Source organism: Haliaeetus albicilla, chromosome 12 (assembly GCF_947461875.1).
Source record: "Haliaeetus albicilla chromosome 12, bHalAlb1.1, whole genome shotgun sequence".
In the NCBI taxonomy this organism is placed as follows: domain Eukaryota; kingdom Metazoa; phylum Chordata; class Aves; order Accipitriformes; family Accipitridae; genus Haliaeetus; species Haliaeetus albicilla.
In genome coordinates this window covers 33231147-33253093 of record NC_091494.1, presented here as the reverse complement: position 1 = coordinate 33253093, position 21947 = coordinate 33231147, and the positions used below count along the sequence as shown (strand labels likewise).

General features: G+C 35.1%; 1 protein-coding gene across 3 annotated transcripts in view; it reads left to right on the top strand.

Annotated features, from left to right (window-relative positions):
• The window catches only part of TBCD (tubulin folding cofactor D), a 131570-nt gene that overhangs the window by 76169 nt on the left and 33454 nt on the right, over nt 1-21947 (top strand). For all 3 annotated transcript variants that reach the window (XM_069798914.1, XM_069798912.1, XM_069798913.1), the window contains exons 19-27: nt 1229-1309; nt 2076-2149; nt 3082-3199; nt 4682-4742; nt 6285-6307; nt 13278-13309; nt 15453-15515; nt 15950-16026; nt 18333-18414. In XM_069798914.1, the coding sequence (XP_069655015.1) occupies nt 1229-1309; nt 2076-2149; nt 3082-3199; nt 4682-4742; nt 6285-6307; nt 13278-13309; nt 15453-15515; nt 15950-16026; nt 18333-18414 (611 nt within the window). The remainder of the gene's footprint in view (nt 1-1228; nt 1310-2075; nt 2150-3081; nt 3200-4681; nt 4743-6284; nt 6308-13277; nt 13310-15452; nt 15516-15949; nt 16027-18332; nt 18415-21947) is intronic.

The following is a 21947-nucleotide window of genomic DNA, read 5'->3' as shown; positions in this document are numbered from 1 at the left end:
TAAAATGGTTGGAAAGAATGGTGAGTGCTAAAACTAGGACCCAAAAAGCAACTACAAAGAAGAGAGGAGAACTCAAATATGGCAGGGGAAGTGTGTCTATTATTGTATGATCTTCGAGAACAGGGAAGGGAACCAAAGAGTAATGAATTTTACTATTTCTCTGCTGGCATCAACAACCAGTTAAACCAACTTTCAAATCCCCCTCTAGGGCTCATAGCAGTAGTAGGTAGTACTTCTATATCCTGTATGGGCTCAAGTGACTGAGGTCTGTGCTGTGGATTTAAGGATTCCTACTCTTCTGATGAAATACATAGATATCATTATGGTAATATGCAACAGTATTTGGTTTTTGCCTTTGTTTTGCTTCTAATTACACACACATATATTAATGGAACACTATTATGGTTGCAAAGTTAATCACTCAAAAGATATGAAAAGGTGAAATTATGGTAATCCATGTGTCCTTAATTTTGTCTGTTTGCGCATGATGTTTTGACACAAAGACATTCTACTGATTGTTTAGCTTTCCAAGAATATTTAGCATACATCAGATGTACTAAAAAAACGTTTCACTTAACTTCTGTTGACCTTAGCTTTCAATAGTTGATGCTTCTGAAGATTGGAAAGCAAGTGCGGCTGTAAAGTTAGGTAATTATGCAGGCTACCTAGGTAATTAATTCTGGTGTTCCCTTACATCTTAGGTCTTGACTTGGCAGCTTTAACATTTTTTGTCAGAATTGATTTTTTTGGTGTACATTTGATTTTTTAGAAAGGACAAATTGAAAACCATATTCAATTTTGGACCCCTGTATTTAGGAAGATGTAGCACATTTCTGTAACTTAATTTTACCGTGTACTGTGGATTACATCATGCATACATTTCTCCAATCCGAAATAATTGTATAAGTTAATATACAGATCTAGATTTTCTAGACTGTAACAATGGGAATTGAATGTTTATTTTTGCTTTTTGTTACTGTCAAGCTTTTTGTATCTATAGTATTTATAAGTAATCTGAAAGTTTTACAAAAGTTATTTACTTTTTTTTTCAATAATTGTAAAATATGTCCTATTGTATTATTTCATTCAGCTGCATCTCATTTAGGAGAAGGCATGTTTAAGTAATTTTTTTGGTTGCTTTAAAACTTTAAATCTTTGGAGTAACTTGTGTTACAATGCACATAGATGTTGATTCTGTACTCTCTCTATATGGGTATTTCTTTTCCAGTGTGTATATTGCTGGCTTTCCTGAATATACACAGCCAATGATTGATCATTTAGTTAACATGAAGATTAATCACTGGGATAGGTAAGTTCATAAAGTCTAATTATTAATATCCAGGAACTGACTGTTCTGCATATCATGCTTTCCTAGATTATTTTTGTAAATTTTACTTATACTAGAGTTTGTAATAGCATTTGACCGAAGGAAACTGGACAAGTAGTAGCTCATGTCATCTATCCTCCCTAGCATATTGTCACTTAAAGCATGGTTATGAATTTTGTCTTTTTACCATGACCTCAATCTGTTAATAGATTAATAAAACACATTTATATGGTATATAGTATATGTGAGGGGTAAACACTATCACTATACAATTATCATAATTAAAGTAGATTTCATGCGTAGAGATGGTGCTTAGTCATATTCAGTGTTCATGAAGATTAAAATGTGTACATATAACACAAATGAGATTGTATCAGTGCTGATAGTAGTTTGCATCATGAGAAATAATAATAGTTTACTGTAGTGTCCTTGCCAATGCATAGAATGAGCCCTCAGGTTCTACCGTCCACACTTACGTTTTTCTTTGTCTCTTTCAGCAATAAGTTCTATTCATATAGCTAAAAGCTAGCTGTAGGCTGTCTGTTTGGTCCACTGTTTTGTTTTGTTGGCTTTTTTTTGAAGGGGGGAAGCATAGGATGGACAAAGAATACTGTAATTTTTAATATTGTTGGGGTCTTTATTTTGTTCAGAGACAGGAGTCCCTTCCTGACATTATTTTTTTTTAATACATTACTTCTACTGAATTGCTAACCCCCAAAAATCCCAAACTGCTTTTTTACATCTTCAGTGTTATTCGAGAACTTTCAACCAAAGCTCTGCATAACCTTACTCAACGGGCTCCTGAGTACATGGCAAATGTGGGTAGGTAACAAGTAAGTTCTGCATAGTGTGCCGTATCAAGCTTTCTAGCTTACGTAGCAAAAATGTGTTAAGAAGATTTAAACATGCACCATGACTTAATAAAAATTAAGATTTCCCCTGCAACTTAATACAGTGTAGTGACACTAATAGCTTTACCAGTTTTCAGATTTTATACAAAAATTATAAAATACTGCCAGATCTTTTTTTACCTGGCGACTGGACTTTAGTTATCTGGGTACACTGGACCCTACCAGTTCCAAGATGAATAAATGGGTGTAGTTCTGTTGCAACAGTTCAGGCAGCTAGCCCTCAAATTCCAAGCTTTTGCTTTGTTGATATGGCTTTGATGTCGTAAAGGGTGGGGGGATCTGTTTTGTCTTGTCCAGTCTGACATCTTCAGAAGAATTCCTTTTTGACTGTTGTGTGTGTAATCAAATGTTTCTTAGCATGAATTCAGGATCCTTTGCTTAGCCCACTCAAGATTCTGAGGATGTACTAGCTGCTTTTTAATATGGCTGAAAGACAGCAGCTGACACCCAGGTGAATCTGTAGTTACAGATCTTACCTAGGGTCCCTATAGTGGACTAGGAAGGTGGCAGTTTATATGGAAGTAAAATTCCATGGAAGTACAAGCCTCATTTCCCTTACAGCTCAGCCAGCCCAATGCCTAACAGCAAGTCTGTTATTTACTCCAAACAGGGAGGTAGTTGTGAGTACAGAATTTCTTGGTGTGGTTTACTATGGTTTGTCAGAATTTACCTTAAGTTTTTAAAACTTGGTTTTCATACAGTGGCCAGGATATATTGACCTGACTTTCCAGAAATGGTTTTCCCATGTTGTTTCTAGGCCAACATGATTACATTTAGAAGTGTGATCTGTCACTATGCTTTGTTTAAAAAAAAAAAAAAAAAAAATTATTTATTCTCTTTCAGTTTTGCCAAGACTTCTACCTTTATCAGTGGGCACAGATCTGCACACACGTCATGGGGCAATTCTTGCCTGTGCTGAGATCACCCATGCACTGTGTAAACTAGCAGAAGAGAATAATAGGTATAAATGCAAGATTATCTTGACTATAAATTTTCCTTTCATGTCTGGTCTATTGAAAGCTTCCTGAGTGTAATTATGGAAATCTCCATCTTACTGAACTTCTTCGCCATTGAATTTTTGTTTGTTTTGATCAGTCATGCTAAGCCTTCACATTTTATTCAGTGATGGTATAAACTTAAGTCTAAATTCATCATCAGGAAATTGAGGTCATTTGCTGCCTTACTTGGAATGTTCAAAGTTATCATTTAAATACAGATTAAACCCCCTTTCCTCATAAGTATGCTGTCTTCCTTGTGAGGGGACAGTCTTTCGTCTTCAGTGTTAGAAAAATACTTCCTGAAGCAGTTTGTTGAGTTGGACTGATTTAATTGTCACTGCTGAATGCTCGTCCATGTATATATGTGTGTGTGTGTGTATATATATATATATATATGGGTGTATATACACACACACCTATTACATATAGGTGATGTAGGCAGAATAACTGACAGAATTATTTGGAGATGTCTTTGCTTTAAAGACCTCTGTGATTAAAGAAATGAGTGATTTACCTTTTTATTCTTTCACAAGAATCATGTGAAAAATCATTGAAAATCTTTTAGATTCTAGAATCTGGAATTTGGAGGTTACGTTAACAGTAAAATTTTATACTAGCATGACGAAAATGGGGATGTGCGGGTGTTTCAGATCAAGGCAGTGGGAAATAAGACTCCAGAGTGCCAGCTTCACTGAAAATACAGTTCTGCAGGAATCATAGATACATGTACGCTGAGGAAATATATTTTAAAAAACAGACAGACTTTCTGGGTCATTGTTGTTCTACAAGTTAGATAATTACTCTCTTATTAGCCTTTTTTATTTTACTTCTGTGAACGTTCTGGTGCAGTCATACAAAGATACCTAAAGTGGTGACATTTAACAAATTTGATGTTATCATTGTTTGTACAAGCTAAATATACTGAGATAAATTCAAATAATAGATATCAAAAGTGTGGACTGATTTGTATGGCTTTAATTATTGACAAATAGGAATTGTATTTGCCAACAGTGTCTATCAAAAGAATTTGTGTTAATCTTAAGAGTTCCCTTTTCAAGTAAGTTGAAAAGTTAGAGAAAAGATGCAGAGCATTTTTAGTAGGAGGAAACACTTGAAATTGATGGAAAAATCATAGAAGTGTAGGAGTCCAAAAATACAGCTGAACTGAGAAGGGTTACTGGTGTTTTACTGATTACAATGTTATTAGTAAGTGACACTAATTTTTTTATAGTCCTTTAAGAATGAGTTTGCTACATGATAAGGAAAGCACTTATGTTGTTATGTCTGCTGAACTATTTAAATTTAAATATTGCATATTTCTGTTGAGCATAATTTGGAAATCAAATGGTTGTTTTTCTGTTTGAAAGTACAATGAAGTCATGGAAGAAAAATTATTTATAGCATGATTAGGAAACCAGTCTTAAAAAATTTGTATACTTTTACAGATCTATAACATATTATTTCAATGAAAAATCATTGGAGGGACTTAAGCAAATCCATCAAGAGGTTTGTAACAAGTATAAGTGTATCTTTTAACCTGGTATGTTGTATTATTTTTAAACAAACATTTACAGTTAAGACAGCTGTTCTCCACCTTCCTCTTCCCCTTGCCAAAAGTAAACAAACTCACAAATAGGAATTTGGACACACACTCCAGACTGTCTGATAGCTCTAGTCCTTGATCATGTGTCTTGCTCCAGTATGGTTTTGTATTTGATCCCCTTCTGTTCTGCCAGCTTCTTAGCTAAGCCTCTTTCTCTGATGCTGTCAGTTACGGTTCTGAAATACTGCATGGGGTTTTGCTTTGTTTTTCTTTCCCGTTCTGTTTCTTCACCAGTTCTGTACATACTAACTGCCCTTGCAGATAGATGTATGGCTGTTGCCTTAATGTGACCATGATCAAGAGAGATCTCCTAGTGAGTCCATTCTCTGTCCTTTCTATTCTTCTTTTTTTTTTTTTTTTTACTTCATTGGGATTTCATTGCTAAATCTTTGCATTCATAAATGACTTATTTATAGACCTTGAAAGTCATATTCTGTATTTCAACTGATGCATTGTCTTTATTTCTACTTATGACAAATGAAGTTTTGTCCTGCTCATAGCAATTTAAAATGTTTCTACAGAGATAATTTTGCCTAACTTGTCCCTTTAATTCTAAGTCATCCCATGTTGGCACCTATTTCTTCACCTTATGGAACAGACAATACTTCAGCATTCAGGCTCCTACTTGATTTCTGCAGTATCTCTAGTACCTTTAGTCCCAGTTCCATTGTGCTAAAGCTGTGAGGCTTCACCATTTACCCATTATGCTTTAAAGTACACAGGTGCTTGCTTAATTCTGTGCATAGGTGAAGGCTGCTGCTACCGGTTGAAAAACCATCTTTGTCCTTGTTTAACTTTCTCATGTCAAAATGCTTGAAAGCTTGATCAGCAGTATCTGTACTGTTACAATGGCCTTAATTTGTTATGATACTTTCCAGTTTCTGCTGTTGTCTGTTCTTATAATAAATCTGCAAAGGTGTTATAAACTCTTTCTTTTTAAAAATCTGTTTTTTGGGGTTTTTACTACATAGAAATTTGATAATCTCTGATTTTTGAAGATGGCCTACTGTAATGTTAAGAATGAGATAATAGTTTTCAGTTACATTTGAACTTTTAAGTTTTTTCTGTTTAATCTGTAGGTAATAAAGTTATTTTCAGTTTTCAGATAATGCAGTATATTATCATTTTAGAAGGGTCAACTGTGGAAAGCAAATGGGTTTTAAAAAGCCAAACTAGCTTCCAGGGTATGTGCAGGAGCAGCTAGGATTTGGAATTTAAAAAGTTAGTGCTTTATGAATCTGTTAAATTGATTTTCTTTGAATGTAAAATTCAAATGGGTATAGAGAGGTTTTTTAAAAAAGATTTTTTCCTTTGAATTTCATTTTTAAAATAACTCAGTGTTGCGTAGCTCACAGTATATAGACATTGTATGCGAGGAGGAAAAATGAAAACACTTGTATCAAATTAACTCTGCTATTATTAATGTTTGCTTTTTTTCCCCCCAGCTTTGCAGTCGTCAATTGTACAGGTAAGAAAATGGATGCAAAAAAATTATTTCTCTGGAAAGTATTAATTAGAAGTAATGAAAACAGTAGGATCCTAGGGTGGTTTTTTTTTTTGGTTTGTACAAGTTAGTTACACCTACCATAGACTGCCAGTCTCTCACAGTTCATCACAATGCAAGCGCATGCATTCTTTTGGCTTTTTCTACCTATTACAGAAGGTGATGTCGTTTTATAATGGTTGTGGTGTTTCAAGAGTACAACTCACAGGCATGTTAGATTAATGGGAAAGTGGTAAGTACTGGTCTCAATATTGTGATAGAGACAGTTAAAGAAAGGAAAGAATGTGAAACAGAATGTTCTCACTAATCCGTGGCTTCAGCAGTGTGTAATGGATTTCTTTCCCATTATTCACCTGTACTGTATTAGTTGTATGGTTCAAATAGGTCTATAGAAATTACCTTTAACTAGCAAGTTAATGAATCCAAAATTTTATTATTTTTTTTTTAAAGGAGCTTCTATCTAAATTCTAGAATTACTTTCTCCATCCTGTGTAATGAGTAGGCCAGGAGTATTACAAAAGGTTCAATGCAATTTTTCAACTCCTGTGCCAAAGAAAATGTAAATGAGTTTTCACGGAGTTGTTTTTCATTTCCTATTGAAGCTTCCAGGAAATAAAGGGAGTTTGCCTAAGTAACTGTTAAGTAAATGTGAATTAAAACTGGTATGTGACTTCAGAGTTTGTTCCTAAATTTAAGGAAATCAAAACATAATTAATGACTTGTATTCCCTAATGATTGTATATGCGAATGGGGGGGGGGGGTCTGCTTTAACTGATATTCCTTGAGCTTTTGGACAGTTTAGTTCACTTCTTTGCACATGACATATCTGAAAACAGTAAATGTTAAGTAGTTTTTTGTGTAAATATTAATTATAATTTAAAGAATTTTTATGTAAGTTTTTGTATCCTGAAACTTTCTGAAAAAATGTTAAAATTTATTTCTTGAGGGTCATACATACTGATGTGAAACTTCCACTCCAAAGGTAGCTTGTACTGGTGGATGGTTTTAATGCTGATACTGTATATTAGTGTCTTTGTGGGTGGCTGTCTTGGCTCCCGTAAATTCTTTAATGTCAGGGTGGAGCTTGGGTGTAATTTGTTTTTGTCATAATATGCACTTCTTGCACTTAATGGTATTTATAAGATGCCTACAGAAATGTTTTCATTCTAGATAAGACTTATAATTCAACTCCAAGCAAAATTGATTCACTGCTGTTTAATACTAAGGCTGAGACAGGGATGTCTACTATAATCCATATTTTAAGATATTGGTATGCATAAAATATTTTAAAACAGGACAAGAAAAATAAACTAGGTTATAAAAACAAACCAGCAATTTGAGTATTGCTGGGCAAGCATTTAGTGAAACAAGCCAAACTTGTTTCGTGATGAGTAATTATTGCATATAATATTCCAAAGATTTCCATTTGAGAAATTGCTACTGGGAATTTTCAGTGTAACAACATCTTGTAGGAATGTTGAAAACCAGTGTGTTTTATTTGTGTTTCTAGTTTTTAAACTGCATTAACAAATAGCATCAGGCCACACATCTCAAATGTTTATTAGATATTTTGCTTTCACTTCTGGCAACAAAATAGCTGACTTTTGGGGGACTGAATGGATTTTGATGCTTTGATCAAGCTTTTTTTAGAAATTGTGTTGGCCTGTGAGAGAGGGAAAAGGAAATAAAGCCTAAAAACGCTGTGATTTTTTTTTTTTTTTTTAAATTTTTTAAGTTGTAATTTATAAAATTTAAGCTGGAAAATGGGTTGTGAGTTTCTTGATTGTCTAATGCTTAGGAGTCCATTGAATCTATAAGGACCTCAAGTCAAAAAAGATAAAGCTGAAGTACGGTAATGGAGACCTTCATTTAACTAACCATCTTACTTTGTTTAGCAGCTCTTGTAATGTCTTTAACTTGATTTTGAATGATGGCCACGAATTATCCTTCAGTCAGGACACAGTCCAAGTTTTGAGTTATACTTCACAGTCTCTCAATTTTGGGTATACTTGAAGCAATCAAATATGTTTATGCTAATTGTAGAAAATCCTGTCCTCTACTGTATTAACATTTTTTTAAAAATGCAAGTATCTTTCTGTCTTCCTGTATAAGTCCTTTTCTGGGTTTACCATAGTATGGTGAAAAAGGAAAATACAAGTCCAGGCACATCAGTGTGTACTTCCTTCCATTAGTCTTGGTTCTGACACATTTGATGCACTAGTTTGTCTTGAGGAGCTGGTTGGTATAAGTATTTGCATGTGCACTTCCAGTTGAGTATTGCACAGTGAGCCTTATTTTCTGTATTAAATGGGCACTAGTTATAGCAAGTCATATGCAAACCATGCCACTTAAACAGAGTATTTTTCCGTTGTGCCTGTTTTTTGCTATACAGGTTACAGAGTTACAAAAATTGAGCTATGTTTTATTTGCTTTAAACATTACATTTATACATAAAAACCTAAGACAAAAACTTGTGGCATTTGTTGCCTTAAACTGTCTCACTTGGAATGGGAAGTCAGTCTGCCAGTTTAAACATGGTGTTAATGATCAGCCTGATTTATGTTACGCTTCCACTGAACCAGCATGGTTAGTATCTTTTTTTTGTAGCAGACATATTTCTGTAGTGCATCTAAGACGTTGTACTAGTTCTGAATATGAAAAGTTCTCAAAAAAGTATTTTTAATAGTAGTTCTGTTAAGATTCTTTAAAAATGCATCATCTGATGCAAGGTTCTTGACTGAATGTTCAGCTGAATAGATGTTCAGAATTTATCTCCTTTCTTGTAGCCAGTTCTGAGTCTGATAATGTAGTTCTTAATACACAGAGTCGGGTAACAAGATAATTTAGGGACAGATATGGAAGTGGTACAGATAGATATGCTGGGCTTTTTCCAGGTAGTTGCACTGCAGTTCTGTATTTCAGCAAATGTTCTATTTATTGGGCCTTCAGGGTTCCCATCAGAGCTGGATATGACAGGATGCACAGTGTTTGTTAGTGACTCCCACACTGGATGATTCAGTTAGTGCAATGTGCTGCATGCTGAGTTTTGCTCTGATCTCATTCTTGTAACATATGAAGAGACCGGCTGTGTGTATTACACGGTCAGCTATGTGAGACGAGCAATTTTAGGTTTTTAGAGTAGTAGTCAGTGTAAGTTGGACTGTCATCTTCAGATTTTCAGCTTTTCCAAAAGAGTAAGGTAGCCTGTAGGTGTTGACAGGTGCTAGGCAAAAGAGAAACTTGTCTCATTTCAAAGACCTTTAAGGTTGCAACTAGTCTTGATGGTTTCAGGGTAAATGTGTTTCTTGGCAGTCATCTACATAAAAGAGTTTTTAGGCATATTAATCAGCACATAATCCCAGCCTTGCAAGAAAGCTTATCTTAACAATTCTTCTAAGTTTACATTATTTTTTGCATCCAGTAGCATGATGGCTCTAGGAGATGGTACTATACTATGTTCTGAATAGTTATAAGGTGAAATTCTTTTGCTACTAACTGAAGTCACTGGGAGAAATCTTACTTCCATAGAGCCAGGATTGTAGTTGTCTGGTGTTAGAGTACAATACTAAACATGTATGGTCAGCATATGAATTTACAGTAACCTAAAAGTAGGTGTTTGTCAGCTTAGTACAGTTTATTCTCTGCATCTTCAATGGAAGACCATAAGAGCTTTATTAAATACACAGGCTTTTTCAGCTATGCTCAAGAGGTATCTCTTTCCTCCTCTGTGTACCTTCTGATAAAGCCATTTTGTACTTCCAAAGCCCAGTAAGTGTACAACCTAGACCTTTTAAGATACCTCAATTCTATTTGGGACAAAGAGTTCCCCTGGAAAATAATAGGTTACTAGTCTTATGGAGATGAAAATACTTATTCAGTGGGTGTTTTTAGCTTTCTGAAAATTGAGTATTTGCAATCGAATCTCTTCAGCTATTCCAGTAGTTTTAACTTCAGATTCAGATGTTTATGAAAATGTAGATGCTATTCAGTTCTAAACAGCTTCAGTTACTGTTATTTTATAATCTTAAAGATCAATTCTGAACTCACAAAAAGCAGGTTTTAAATAATTAAAAAAAAAAAAAATCCACAAAAGTACCTTGAACTTCTATATGCACTGAAAACAGCACTGTCATTGGTTCTGATTCAGGCCTACATAATTTTAAAATAGATACCAGCATTCTTAGGTCAGTAATCTTAATTCATTTGTTCTACAAGGGGTTATACATTTTGATTATATTTTCCACAAATAAATTGTGACTCATTCTAAGATGTTTCTAGGAGAGAAACATTGCTGTGGAACCACATGTAGGAAGGAATGCTTAGGAGCTCATGGAACCTCGGCACTGCATCAGTCAATTTACAAATTGAATTAATAATTAAAACTTAAAACAGGTACATCTAATAAAGTGATGCAACTTGTGGATGTGTCTTTGGAAGAAAAAAGAGAGAATACTGACTGTACAGCAAAATTCAGAATCTCTGAATTAGGTAGATCCGTATCTTTTTAATTTAGTGAAATATTACAGAGGGAGATAAAGTTAATAGAAAGATGCGCATCATGTTTGACAAACTAAACACTGACTGAGGAAAGATCTAGGATTATGATAGAATTCTCAGTTCTTAAAATTGAAATATGTATGAGCTGTGGAAAGGGGAAAAATTTTTAGATATGTTGATGGACATACTGTGGTGTCTAGGCAAGAAATAACTTGAAAAGTTTTGCAGAGAAGAACACATGGTATCGCAGTGCCTTCAAAGATAGTTTTCATTATAGTTTCTGCGTTATGTGGAAATCTTACTATGCAAATCACTGTCACCATTCTTCATTCATGCACAGGGACAGCAATCCTCAGTGAAGCTCTAAACTCTGAAATTAAATTGAGTTGATGTAATGCCAGAGGAAGGGATAGCTGTCAAATTATTAACATAAGAGTAGCTTTAAGTGGCCTGACTTCCTTATTGGCAGTGTGAAGAAGTGGAGAAGAGCAGCCTTTATGACTCAGTTCTTGCTTTGTAGTTTGAACAGAAGTCCGTATCTGAATCCTTACATCAGCAGACTCTGTTGCGCACCAAACAAATTTACAAGATCATTATTTTATACTCATTTGCAACAGACATAAGGCAACAGACAAAAGGCAAGGAATGGTTGAGGACAAAATGAAGGCAAAAGAAATGGTGAAGAGGAAGCAAGCCTTGCCACATCATTCTTCTATTTTTGCCACTGTCTTGACTCCTTGCATCGCTTCTTTGTTTTCTAATTTAAATTTTTTAGAAGCTGGAGAGCAGACAATGTGGCAGGAGGGTGGGGTAGATAATATAAAGACCTTATCAGCATGGGGATGTGGAATCTGCACTTGCTTCCTACAATGATAAAATGTGCTGTGGATTATTGCGTTGAGCTTAATATATTGATTGTCAAAAGGAAAAAAAATCCCAATTAAAGGAAGTGCTGATCTATGGCAAATGAGAATATTGTGGAGCTGGCATCTCTGCATTACCTGAAAAACCAATGAAAATGTTGAGCAGTCAAAAACCCAGTGCATGTTACAGGAGGCACCTACTTGTATGGAATGGAAAAACTTGTTTAAAATGTTTAGGCTTTTGAAGATCATATAAAAGGATAAATTGGAGAACAAAGTTCTAAGAGTTGTTAGGGTTGCTAAGTTTGCCTTCTGAGCATAGCTACTAATTTTATTGTGGGGAGGGAGGAGGAGAGGAGGGAAGAAAAGGCTTAAAAAAAAACAAAACAAAAAACAAAACCCAACTAAATAAACAAAAAAGCCTTTGTTGTTCCTCCCCCTTGCTGGGAGTTTCTGCCTGAGCATGGCCATACAGAGAGGTGATTAAGGGTTTGGCACACCTCAGGGAGGAAATATTCCAGCAGAAGTAAAGGGAGAGAAGAATAAGGAGTCGAGGGAGGAAATATCCAAAGGAAGGGCAGGGGTCAAAGGTTCATAAAATGGAAAAATTAAGCCACAGAGGATGACACCGAGCAGAACACCCCAAGCAGTGCTCATGGCACCTTGGGGATATCCATGTAACCAGCAAACATTGCTCAGCTGGTTGAGGAGACATCTGTCTGTCCAGAGACATGAGAGGCTAAAGAATGGAAACAGGCCCTGCTATTTCTAGGACGCTTCTCCCTCTCCCCACTTTGTGCCAAGTTCATTCAGACTTTCTCCTCCTAGTGCTATCAGTGGCCAGGCTAATATTCAGATAGGATAACTGGGCTGGATAAGCCTGAGGTGTGAGCTGGTGAGACCATCCTTATGTAACATGCACTTACTTCAGGAAGGTCAGAAGCATCTTGGGCCTTTTCTGATGTGTTGGAAGTTTTTACCCCCTCACTTGTGGTGATGAATGCAAAATCACCTGGGAGGGGGCTTTAGCAGGGAAGGAGATGATGAAGAAGAGAAAGGTGAGAGACTTTGCTAGGAAAGTAAACCAGTTAACATTTGCAAAAATGGGAACTGGTAAGTGAATTTTCTATTTAATGTTTCAGAGATGAAGATTTTTTTTAAAAATTGCATGTATTTGCTTTTTAGTTGTGTAAGACAGAAGCTCTTAGAGGCTGTGTGACTGAACAGTCCTGTGGCAAGTCCCACAGGTTTGGAATGCTTCTGAAGCAAGTGAAAAGAAAAGCAGAATGAACTTGACAGTCTTTATTATTCACATTAAATATTAGAAAGACTGGGACCATGTTTTTGTAAGAAGAAAGTTAAATATTCAGGAAGGATTTGTATAAATCATGCTGAAGTCAAGACAACAGTTGATTTAAAAAGAAGTATTTTAGAGTTGGTCAAATACAAAACTGCAGGTATTTTGTGATCTGCTTTCATTCTGAAATGGTTTTGAGGGTTTTTTTTCCTCACTAGGCAATGCACTCAGCCTGCTTGTGGTAGGTTATTCTGAAGGCTCTGTTTTTGCTTTGCAGGGGTTTAGGTGGAGAACTGATGAGACCAGCAGGTAAGTATCACAGCTGTGGTGTGAAAGAAGAAAATGTGCAGTAATGAATTCTTCTGTTTACTTTTTTCCAGTTTGTTTTGCGTATATTGTGTTGAATGCATAAAAAAAGTACGTACAGTAATTAAAAAAATAAAAAGTTTGGAGGCTGATCAGAAGACAGGTACTCCAGAACATTGGTTGCCAGCACACTTGTGAATAACCCTGTTTGTGTAAGAGTTGGAGATAGTTCTTGGGTTTATGTCACGCATTCTCTCCTTCCGTTGTTGCACACAGTGAACTTTCTTCGGGGTTGAATTGGCTTCCTTCATTGATTTACTGAGATTCCTCTCCAGAAGAGATATGATCTGTCCATTAAGACAGATGCCATCATGTAACTAATGATTTTATCTTAATATGTGTGTGCGCAAAGGTGAAGAATAAAGACCATATAAACAACAGTTTGTGAAAAGGGTGGTATCACAGAAAAGATGATAGGTTGTTCACATGGATTTTGAAGATTGTTATATACAGAACCACTGTAAAAAGGAAGGGCATTGCAGGAAAAAGCGCCCATCCAGGTAGCCTGGGTGGATAAGGAAATGGTGCCAACTTGAGCTTCCTGCTCGTGGGTTGCATGAAGGAAGTGCTACATAGCAGATTCTGGCTTTGAAGATGTGAAGCCATCCAAACTTAGTGCATAAAGGAGTTTCAGTACCAAGGTAGAAGAGTGATCAAATAGAAGGGGTGAAGTGGGCAAGGGGATTTCTGCAGCTTTTGTATGAGTTTACAGTCTTGTGAATGATAATGCAGGCTGAAAGAATAGGTAGTTTCTTAACATGTTTTAGCTTTTAAGCAGCTGAATATTTTTTAATTTTGGAGAAGTACAAATGACAGTATTTTGGCATGATACAACTGTGTAGGCAGAATAAGAGAAGAATTGAAAATGTTCCACAAATTGCCTGCATGTCTAATGAAGATGATGGTCTCAACCACAATAGAGCATAAAGAAGCATAGAGAACTAAGGAGGAACCCTAAGAGACTTGGGTTTAGTCACATTGTGCTTAACCTTGTCTGTGAATAAATATTAGAACAAAGAAGCTGACAAACAATATTGAATGGAGTTTGAACAGAGGGAGTCTGACTGTGTGACATTACCATAGTGAAGACTGAATTCAAAAGTAGATTCAGAGCCCAATAAGTTGATTATAAATGAAGATGACCTGTGTACAGATCCCGGAGTAAGATTCAACAATTAAGTTGTGGGAAGAGAGGAAAACAAAAAGGTGGCATTGTATAGTAGCTTGTTCTGTCCTTTCCCTCCTCTCCACCAACTCTAAAGCAGTCAGATAGTGAGTATGGATGTAGACCGATCTGTTTTATTTGAACTCATCACCAGGAGGTGAAAGATACTATATTCCTTAAGTGCTGAGTTTTCATTTGAGCAATGCAGTCAATCTATAGTATAGTAAAAGTTTGCAATATTTACTGTGTTAATCTCTGTTCCCCAAAACAGCCTTGAAACATTAAAAAAATACCATTCTTAAAGTGGTATTGTAAGCTTAGAACTCATTTAAGTTTATAGATTTAAAATAATAAGGACTTAATTATTAAAATGACATTTTCTTATATTCCAAGTATCAAAGGAAATAAAGCTGCATCCAGTTTTATATCTCCTAGCTCTGTGCAGTGGACAGATGCCACTCCTTGAAGGTCCAAAAAATTGCTAATAAGAAGTAGGAAAACCTCTCATAGGTATTTGAATAGTTTTTTAGTGACTGTAGTATTATGCGTATCCAAGTTGGTTTACTGTCAACATTACTACGTAGCAATTTACAGACTGGTATGGAAACAGAAAGGTGGCTGATATGTACATATGCACCTTAAATGGCAGAGTGGGAAAAACATACCACCAAACAATGGATTTGCATGAATGGTGGGACTAACTCATGTCAGAGAACAGTTCCTGCATAGTAGCTTTTTTTAAATATAAGAATCACAAATGTAATTTCCTTTCACTTTCTAATTTCACATATTTTGGACTTCTATTTGCAGACTTTCTTCAATTTAAAATTAATACTAATATAACTTGATGTGATTGTATCTTCAAAATTGCTGCAATTTCTCTTTTTTATTTATCCAGTTATCAAATTTATTTTCTTACAGTCTGCACTTTAATTGAAAAGTTGTCTCTATCAAAAATGCCATTTAGAGGAGATCCAATAATCGGTATGTCATATTTTAAATAACCTTCCATTATCTTAGTAGTTATTCATTAAGCTAAAGTATTAACGAATGATGTTTTTCAAAACAGCAAGATTAGCGAGGTTGGGTGGCCTAACAAATAAAAAATATTTAAAAGATACACAAATTCTGCAACAGATGGTGATGTTTTCTGAAGATGTGTTTTGTAGCTGTTTACTAACCTTTTTTTTTTCCTGTCAAGTTTTCAGCATCACCAGATGCAGTGTTTGTGCTACATACATTGTAAACCAAACCAGAATAGCTATACTAATTGAGAATCACAACCTTGTTTATTTTGGAAAACCAAGGAAATACATCAATGTGTATAATTTCTGGTCTTTATAAAAAAATAAAACAGAGAACATTGAAGTTCAGAAAGCAAGAAAAATGAATGCCGTTTATATTCCTTACTATTTCAGGTGGCTGGCAGTGGTTAATAAATGACAGTCTCAGAAGTCTCCCTCTTGTTTCAAGCGCTGCACGACAGCATATAAAGGTACAATAGTTCCTCCTCCTTCATGTAGTCACATTAAGTACAGCATTAGAAATATTTTTGCTTTCTGTTGGTGGATTATTTTCCATGGAATTCAATTGGTTCTTGAATATTTCTTAGATTGGTAAGAAGGGTTATGTTTTTTTTAAAATTTGAATTCCTCAAAATTCAAATGAATGGACCTTTTTGATTAATACTTGAACAGCTATCACAAAGGTTGTTCTTGTATGTACATTTGGACAAACTAATTGACAGGTGCTGGTATTGACAGTGGGCTGGCGGTGAGTAGTTGCTGATGGTTGCTTGAAGCTACTTGCTGTCATCTGTATGGTTACATTGATGCGATATTTTGCATCTGTTTTGGTGTACCTGTAATATGTGCAAGATATGTTGATTTTGGTAGTTTCAGAGAACTTTTGTGAGAATTAAAAACAATCTCTGGATGATGTCCTCAAGCCTGATGTACTGAGGGCCTTTGTTAACAGTGAGCACATTGGTGTGATCAACCAGTTACTCAGGACAACGTGCTTAAATTTTCCATTAAACTCTGTTGCAAATCCTTTTACTGTGCTCTCAAGCTACTCTAATTCTGAATATTAAATCCACTGATGGGTATATTTCATGCAATTTTATGTACATGATATTAACTTCTCCAGTTATTTGCCTTAATTTTCCCAAGTAATACCTTGACAATTTGGTCTTGCACTCTTAAAGGCTCTACTGAATTAAAAAGACAATTTTTGTCTGCCCTTTTAGAGCTTATAGCCATCACAGAGACAATTTGAATGTAATATATTGTGTTCGTTTTGTTAGGTTTTAAAAATAAGATAAAAAGCCATTGCAAGTATCTGGTAGCTCATCTTTTAAAGTCTTCCTTGGAAGACAGAGTAGACTAGGATGTATCCAAATCACTGAAGAAAATTAGAAGATGAAATCTGAATTCTTGGAATATTCTTTTGGTATTAGCAGTTTATTCAAAGAGTTTGTATGTCTTATAACTGGAACTTCTAAAGCTTAGAAGAATTAATTATAGACTTTAGAGATTTTTTTACTTGTTTGGTAAACATTAATTAATGTTGAGCAACGTATGTGTACTAAATGTCAGTTCTCACTTGATTTCTGTATATAATTTAGAGAGAAATAATTTTTAACAGCAATGCTTAAGACATTGAAAAGTAATCTTTTTTTCCAGTATACTCTTCCAATGTAACTTCATGCATTTAAGGTGAAAACCATTCGCTTTAGGAAGTGAAGGGTCTGAGCAACCTGATCTAGTTGAAGATGTCCCTGCTTGTTGCAGGGGCGTTGGACTAGATGACCTTTAAAGGTCCCTACCAACCCAAACTATTCTATGGTTCTATAATTTACAGCAATTAGAGAATTCTGTATATTTTGCCTACTATAATGCCTGTGGTAGTTAGAATATTATTTAGATCAATACTGGTTTTCTTTCAAGTCCTTGATTTTGCATAGAGAGCAAGTCTGAGGTGTCTTTGAGGGTAGAATGAATAGGCTGTACAGGGTTCCTGTGTTATCATTTAAGATTTCTTGTACCCAGAGAACATGAGTATTACTAAGTATCGTTTCTATTAATATGGAGTGAACGGTGCATAGTTCTTGCACACTCTCAAATTTATTATAATTTTGGTCAGCATTATATTATTAGCTGAAAAGTATAATTCAACCATAAATTTTATGAGAAAACTTGTTACATGCTTTTTGAAATAGCAGCTGTATGACCGAAACCACTCTAAAGATTAGGAGGTTCAGGCATAATACACAACCTTTGATCCTTTTCTAAACCAATTAAGATTGAGACACAAGGATTGTGATACTAGATATTTGGGGGTTTCTGTTTATAACCTTCAGTCCATGGGGTTTTTTCTGTGTTTCCTTTCTATAGCTTTCTGGGGAAGTAAGGTTTGTTTCTTATCAATCTGGCATCAATACATTGAAGATGAAATAATGACTTCTGTATTTTGTAATACTGTGTCATCCTGGAGGTCTTTCAACTGAACTGAAAATAGAGTTGATACATCACTATTAATGTCTTAAGTATTAATTCAGTTTACTGGTACTTTTTAAGGTATAAGAGTAGAATCTGTTCTGTTCTTACATAGGTTTCCTGTTCAACTGTTCTTAAACCAGTATTGGGAAGAAATAAAAAGAAAGTAAATGTCAGTAGCTGAAGGGAATGATTTTTTTTAAAAATCCACTCTCTTTTCCTTAACCTTTTAATTCTAAGCACAGTTATCATAAAGTATGACCTAAGTAAATATATCAAGTTCACAGTTTTGCCTTTGTTGCAGGAGTCTGCAGTCTCTGCACTGGCTGCGCTGTGTAATGAATATTACATCAATGAAAATGGAGAAGCTGATCCAGCTCTACAGGGTAATGACTCATGTTTACAGTAGAGGCAGAAAATATTGGGCTGGACCTAACATGCACTTTGGAGGTATTGGATAGAATGGCAAGGAGCATCACTAATTTTAAAGGACCTTAAAATGCTTCAGGAAAGAATGATAAAACCAACTGAAAGTCTAGGAAATGTCTCGGGGTTTTTGCTTGTTTTAGACTGGAGGTGAATACAAGGTACCATAATAATGAATATTAGGAAAACAGGTTGCTTTTCTATTCCATACTGTGAAACAAAGAAGCAAAGAATATGTGTTAGTGGGAAATCCTAAATTTTAATGAAATGAGACTTTTTCACATCATATTTTGATAAACTGTGTGCGAGAGTTTGTGGCAGACTTGAAGAATTGGTTAGTGATAAGAAGAGAAGACAGCAAGGACACCCAGAGTTCTTGTAAATGTGCGTATGAAACCAAATCTGTTTGGATTTGGATCAGTAGTACAGGAGTAGGCTTAAACTTTGTTAGGAGCATATGAATCAACATCTTTTTTTATACTGTTTTTTCTGGACCTTTCTTTGTTTCAAGTATGAAATTGTATCATGTCCATCAGAGACAGATTGCTGGATTGTATAAATAGATATTTTAAGAATAACAACATTTTTGTTCTTGTTTTCCTAAGTATGACAGCGAACTTAACAAAATAATGATTTGTTTTCCTATTTTTTGCCATTACTAAGTCATTCCTAAATCAGGTAACAGAATATTTACTTCTACTACGGTAGTTCCTAGAATGAACCTGACACCTATCACATATATAGTAACATGCAGTCCATGCCCCAAAGAAGTTATGGCTGATATGTAAAAGCAGCCTATCTTGATTTTTAAATCTTTTCTATATTGCTAATCTCTATATTTTTGTAAAAAAAAAAAAAAATAAAAAAAAAAAGTCCTTTCCTTCATGCAGGTTGGCACTGCATGCCTGATTTTTTGTGGGCAGCACATGTGATATGGTACTAAGTCAGATTAAAAAAACCCAACCTCAGGAAAGAGTAATGTTTTGTAAAAACTGAACACTTTGAGCAGGAGGAGGCAATGCTGAATCAAAGCAAGCAAGCTAAAAATGAGTTGAAAGGTTAATAGGTCACATTTTATGTAAGGATAACGTTTCAAGCTTATGTAGAAGTGGACTGAAAAACTTGGGTGGATGTCAAAATCAAGAAGGAGAGGGAATCTACTGGAAGAACACGCAATAGATGGCTGCAGCTGTTCTGATGCTGGACTCTTTCAGATGCCTGTGAAGCTTAATTGTTTTTTTCCTGGATTCTAGGTTAACTTTTCATCTGGCATGTGCTTGAAGGAATCATGGCAATGTAGCTGTGATGGTCTAGGGACATAATTAGAGTGAGATTTGTAGATACAGGCAAAATTTTTCATCAGACTTTCTAGAATGATTTAGAAAATAGAATTGTGAGTTGGAAATTTTTCTGTTCTAAAAGATCTCTAGTCAGCTCTGTCTTGATTATGTTTTTATTTGGCCTTGTAATGCTCTAAAACCTCTTCCACATATGGTAACACAAGTGCCATTATACATGCAAGCATCTTTTAAAACAAAAAAAAATTGTGTATTTTCATCTCTGTGCCAGTAAAAACTATGTATTTCATGACCATTAAATTCTGTATGTTGTGGAATTGAAATCCACTACTAAAAATCCTCCCCATAATGTCTGACGTATGCATGTATGTGTGGAAGCTACAGTGCAGAAGACATTCAATGACAATGCAGGTGCCTTAGATAAGTCAGTTAAAGCAGGTCTAAATGTGATTAAGGGGATTGGGGGCGGGGGGGGAGGAGGGGGGAAAGCTTTTGGTAAAATTTAACCAGTGTTTCACTATGGCTTGACAGATTAAAATCAAAACAGATCAAAGATATGTTAGTGATTCAGCATTCGAAATCTGTCCCTATAAGACTGCAATTTTATTGAATCACTCCTTTTGACTCTGTTTTCACCTTTTCTTTGTTTTATTTTTTCTGTCTTAATGTGTTCTGGTGTGGTTTTGATGACTTTCTCTTTTAATACTCTTTCAGGATGGGTTGTTTTGAATTAATATTGTAGATGTTTCATAGACCTGTTGTTTTGTGAAGCTGAAGTCTCTTAGAAGAGTATTAACATTTGCATTACCCTTGCTAGCATAATTACTAAGTAGTTAAAAGCAAAGAGCTGCTCGTTTGCTGGTTGGCATGTCTTAATTTTATGTCATTTGGCTAAAATGTCAATCTTAAATTTACATCAATCAAAGGGAAGACTGTCATAGTCTTACTGTCTAAGATCGTGTTGCTGTCTCAGCAAGTATTGCATCTTCCTATGGCCTCAAGACTCTATCTTACAGTCCCTGGTTTGGAAATTTTTAAATAATAGATGTGCTTATGTGGAGGTATTGCTAACCTCTGGACAGGGAACTAGTTTCCTGATCTGAGGAACTAGTTGAGGCCTGCTAATTGCATAGGGACTTTAAAAAAAAAAAAAAAAAAAAAAGTCAGTTGTGAGTTATGATTAATCTGTAGTTTCTTATGGTAACTATTCTTTCTTCCTCTAGCAAATATTGCTCAATCATTTAACTCTTAGATGATGGTAAGCAATGGCACAATTATGTAAACTTCTTAGGATCTCTTGATTCTTTTTTTTGAGGATTAAAAAGTGCATATTCAGTAAAGTGATTAATAAGACCACCTTTCTCCTTTTTGTACCAGAGTTCTGTTTATTGCAGCTATCTTGGTGATTCTTAGAAGCTTTTCTGGAGTATGTTGTTTTTCTCTGCCTTTTACAGAAGAGTTTAATATAGTAGCTGAAAAATCTGGTAAAGGAAGTATTGTCTGTTAAGTCTATGATGAAGACTACAGTAGAAATTACATAGATAGATTCCTGACTTTTTTCTTTTTTTCATTCATCCTCATTTTCGTCTTTGTATCACTTCACTGCATTGTTGAGATTCCTTTTTCCATGCCCAGTTCAGTTTATTCTTGTGCCTTTTGTCTGTGCTACTGTTTGTAGAGCGATTGTCCCTGTTTTATCATGTAACAGTGCACAGAATGTCAGCACAGCATCCCTACTTCCAAATGGGCACTTCCTTTTGAGCTTTCTCCTGCAAAAAGCCCAACTTTATTTTTGTCATTTTATATAAAAAGTGATATAAAATTAATCTAATTGCTTAGAAAAAGTGATATAAAATTATCTCATTGCTTAGGTATGATCTGTCTGTATGTTTAAACCCTGAGTCCAGTTAAGACTTTTCTGGGGGAAAACTGTCGAATATCTGACCTTCATAAATCCAGAGACATCTCTTTCCTAACACAGAATACTTGTCTAATTATGGAAAATGATGACCTGTAAATATAAGAGAACTTGTTGCCCTGTGTTTGCATAGAAATTTGTGCTTACATTTATTCTTTGGGTTTTTAAAACATTCTAGCTTTTTAAAATTGAGAACTTTGTCTCTCTGAATGACTAGGATTATTCTGTCTAAAAATCTGACTTCATATTTAGAAAATAAGAATTCATTCATGTAACA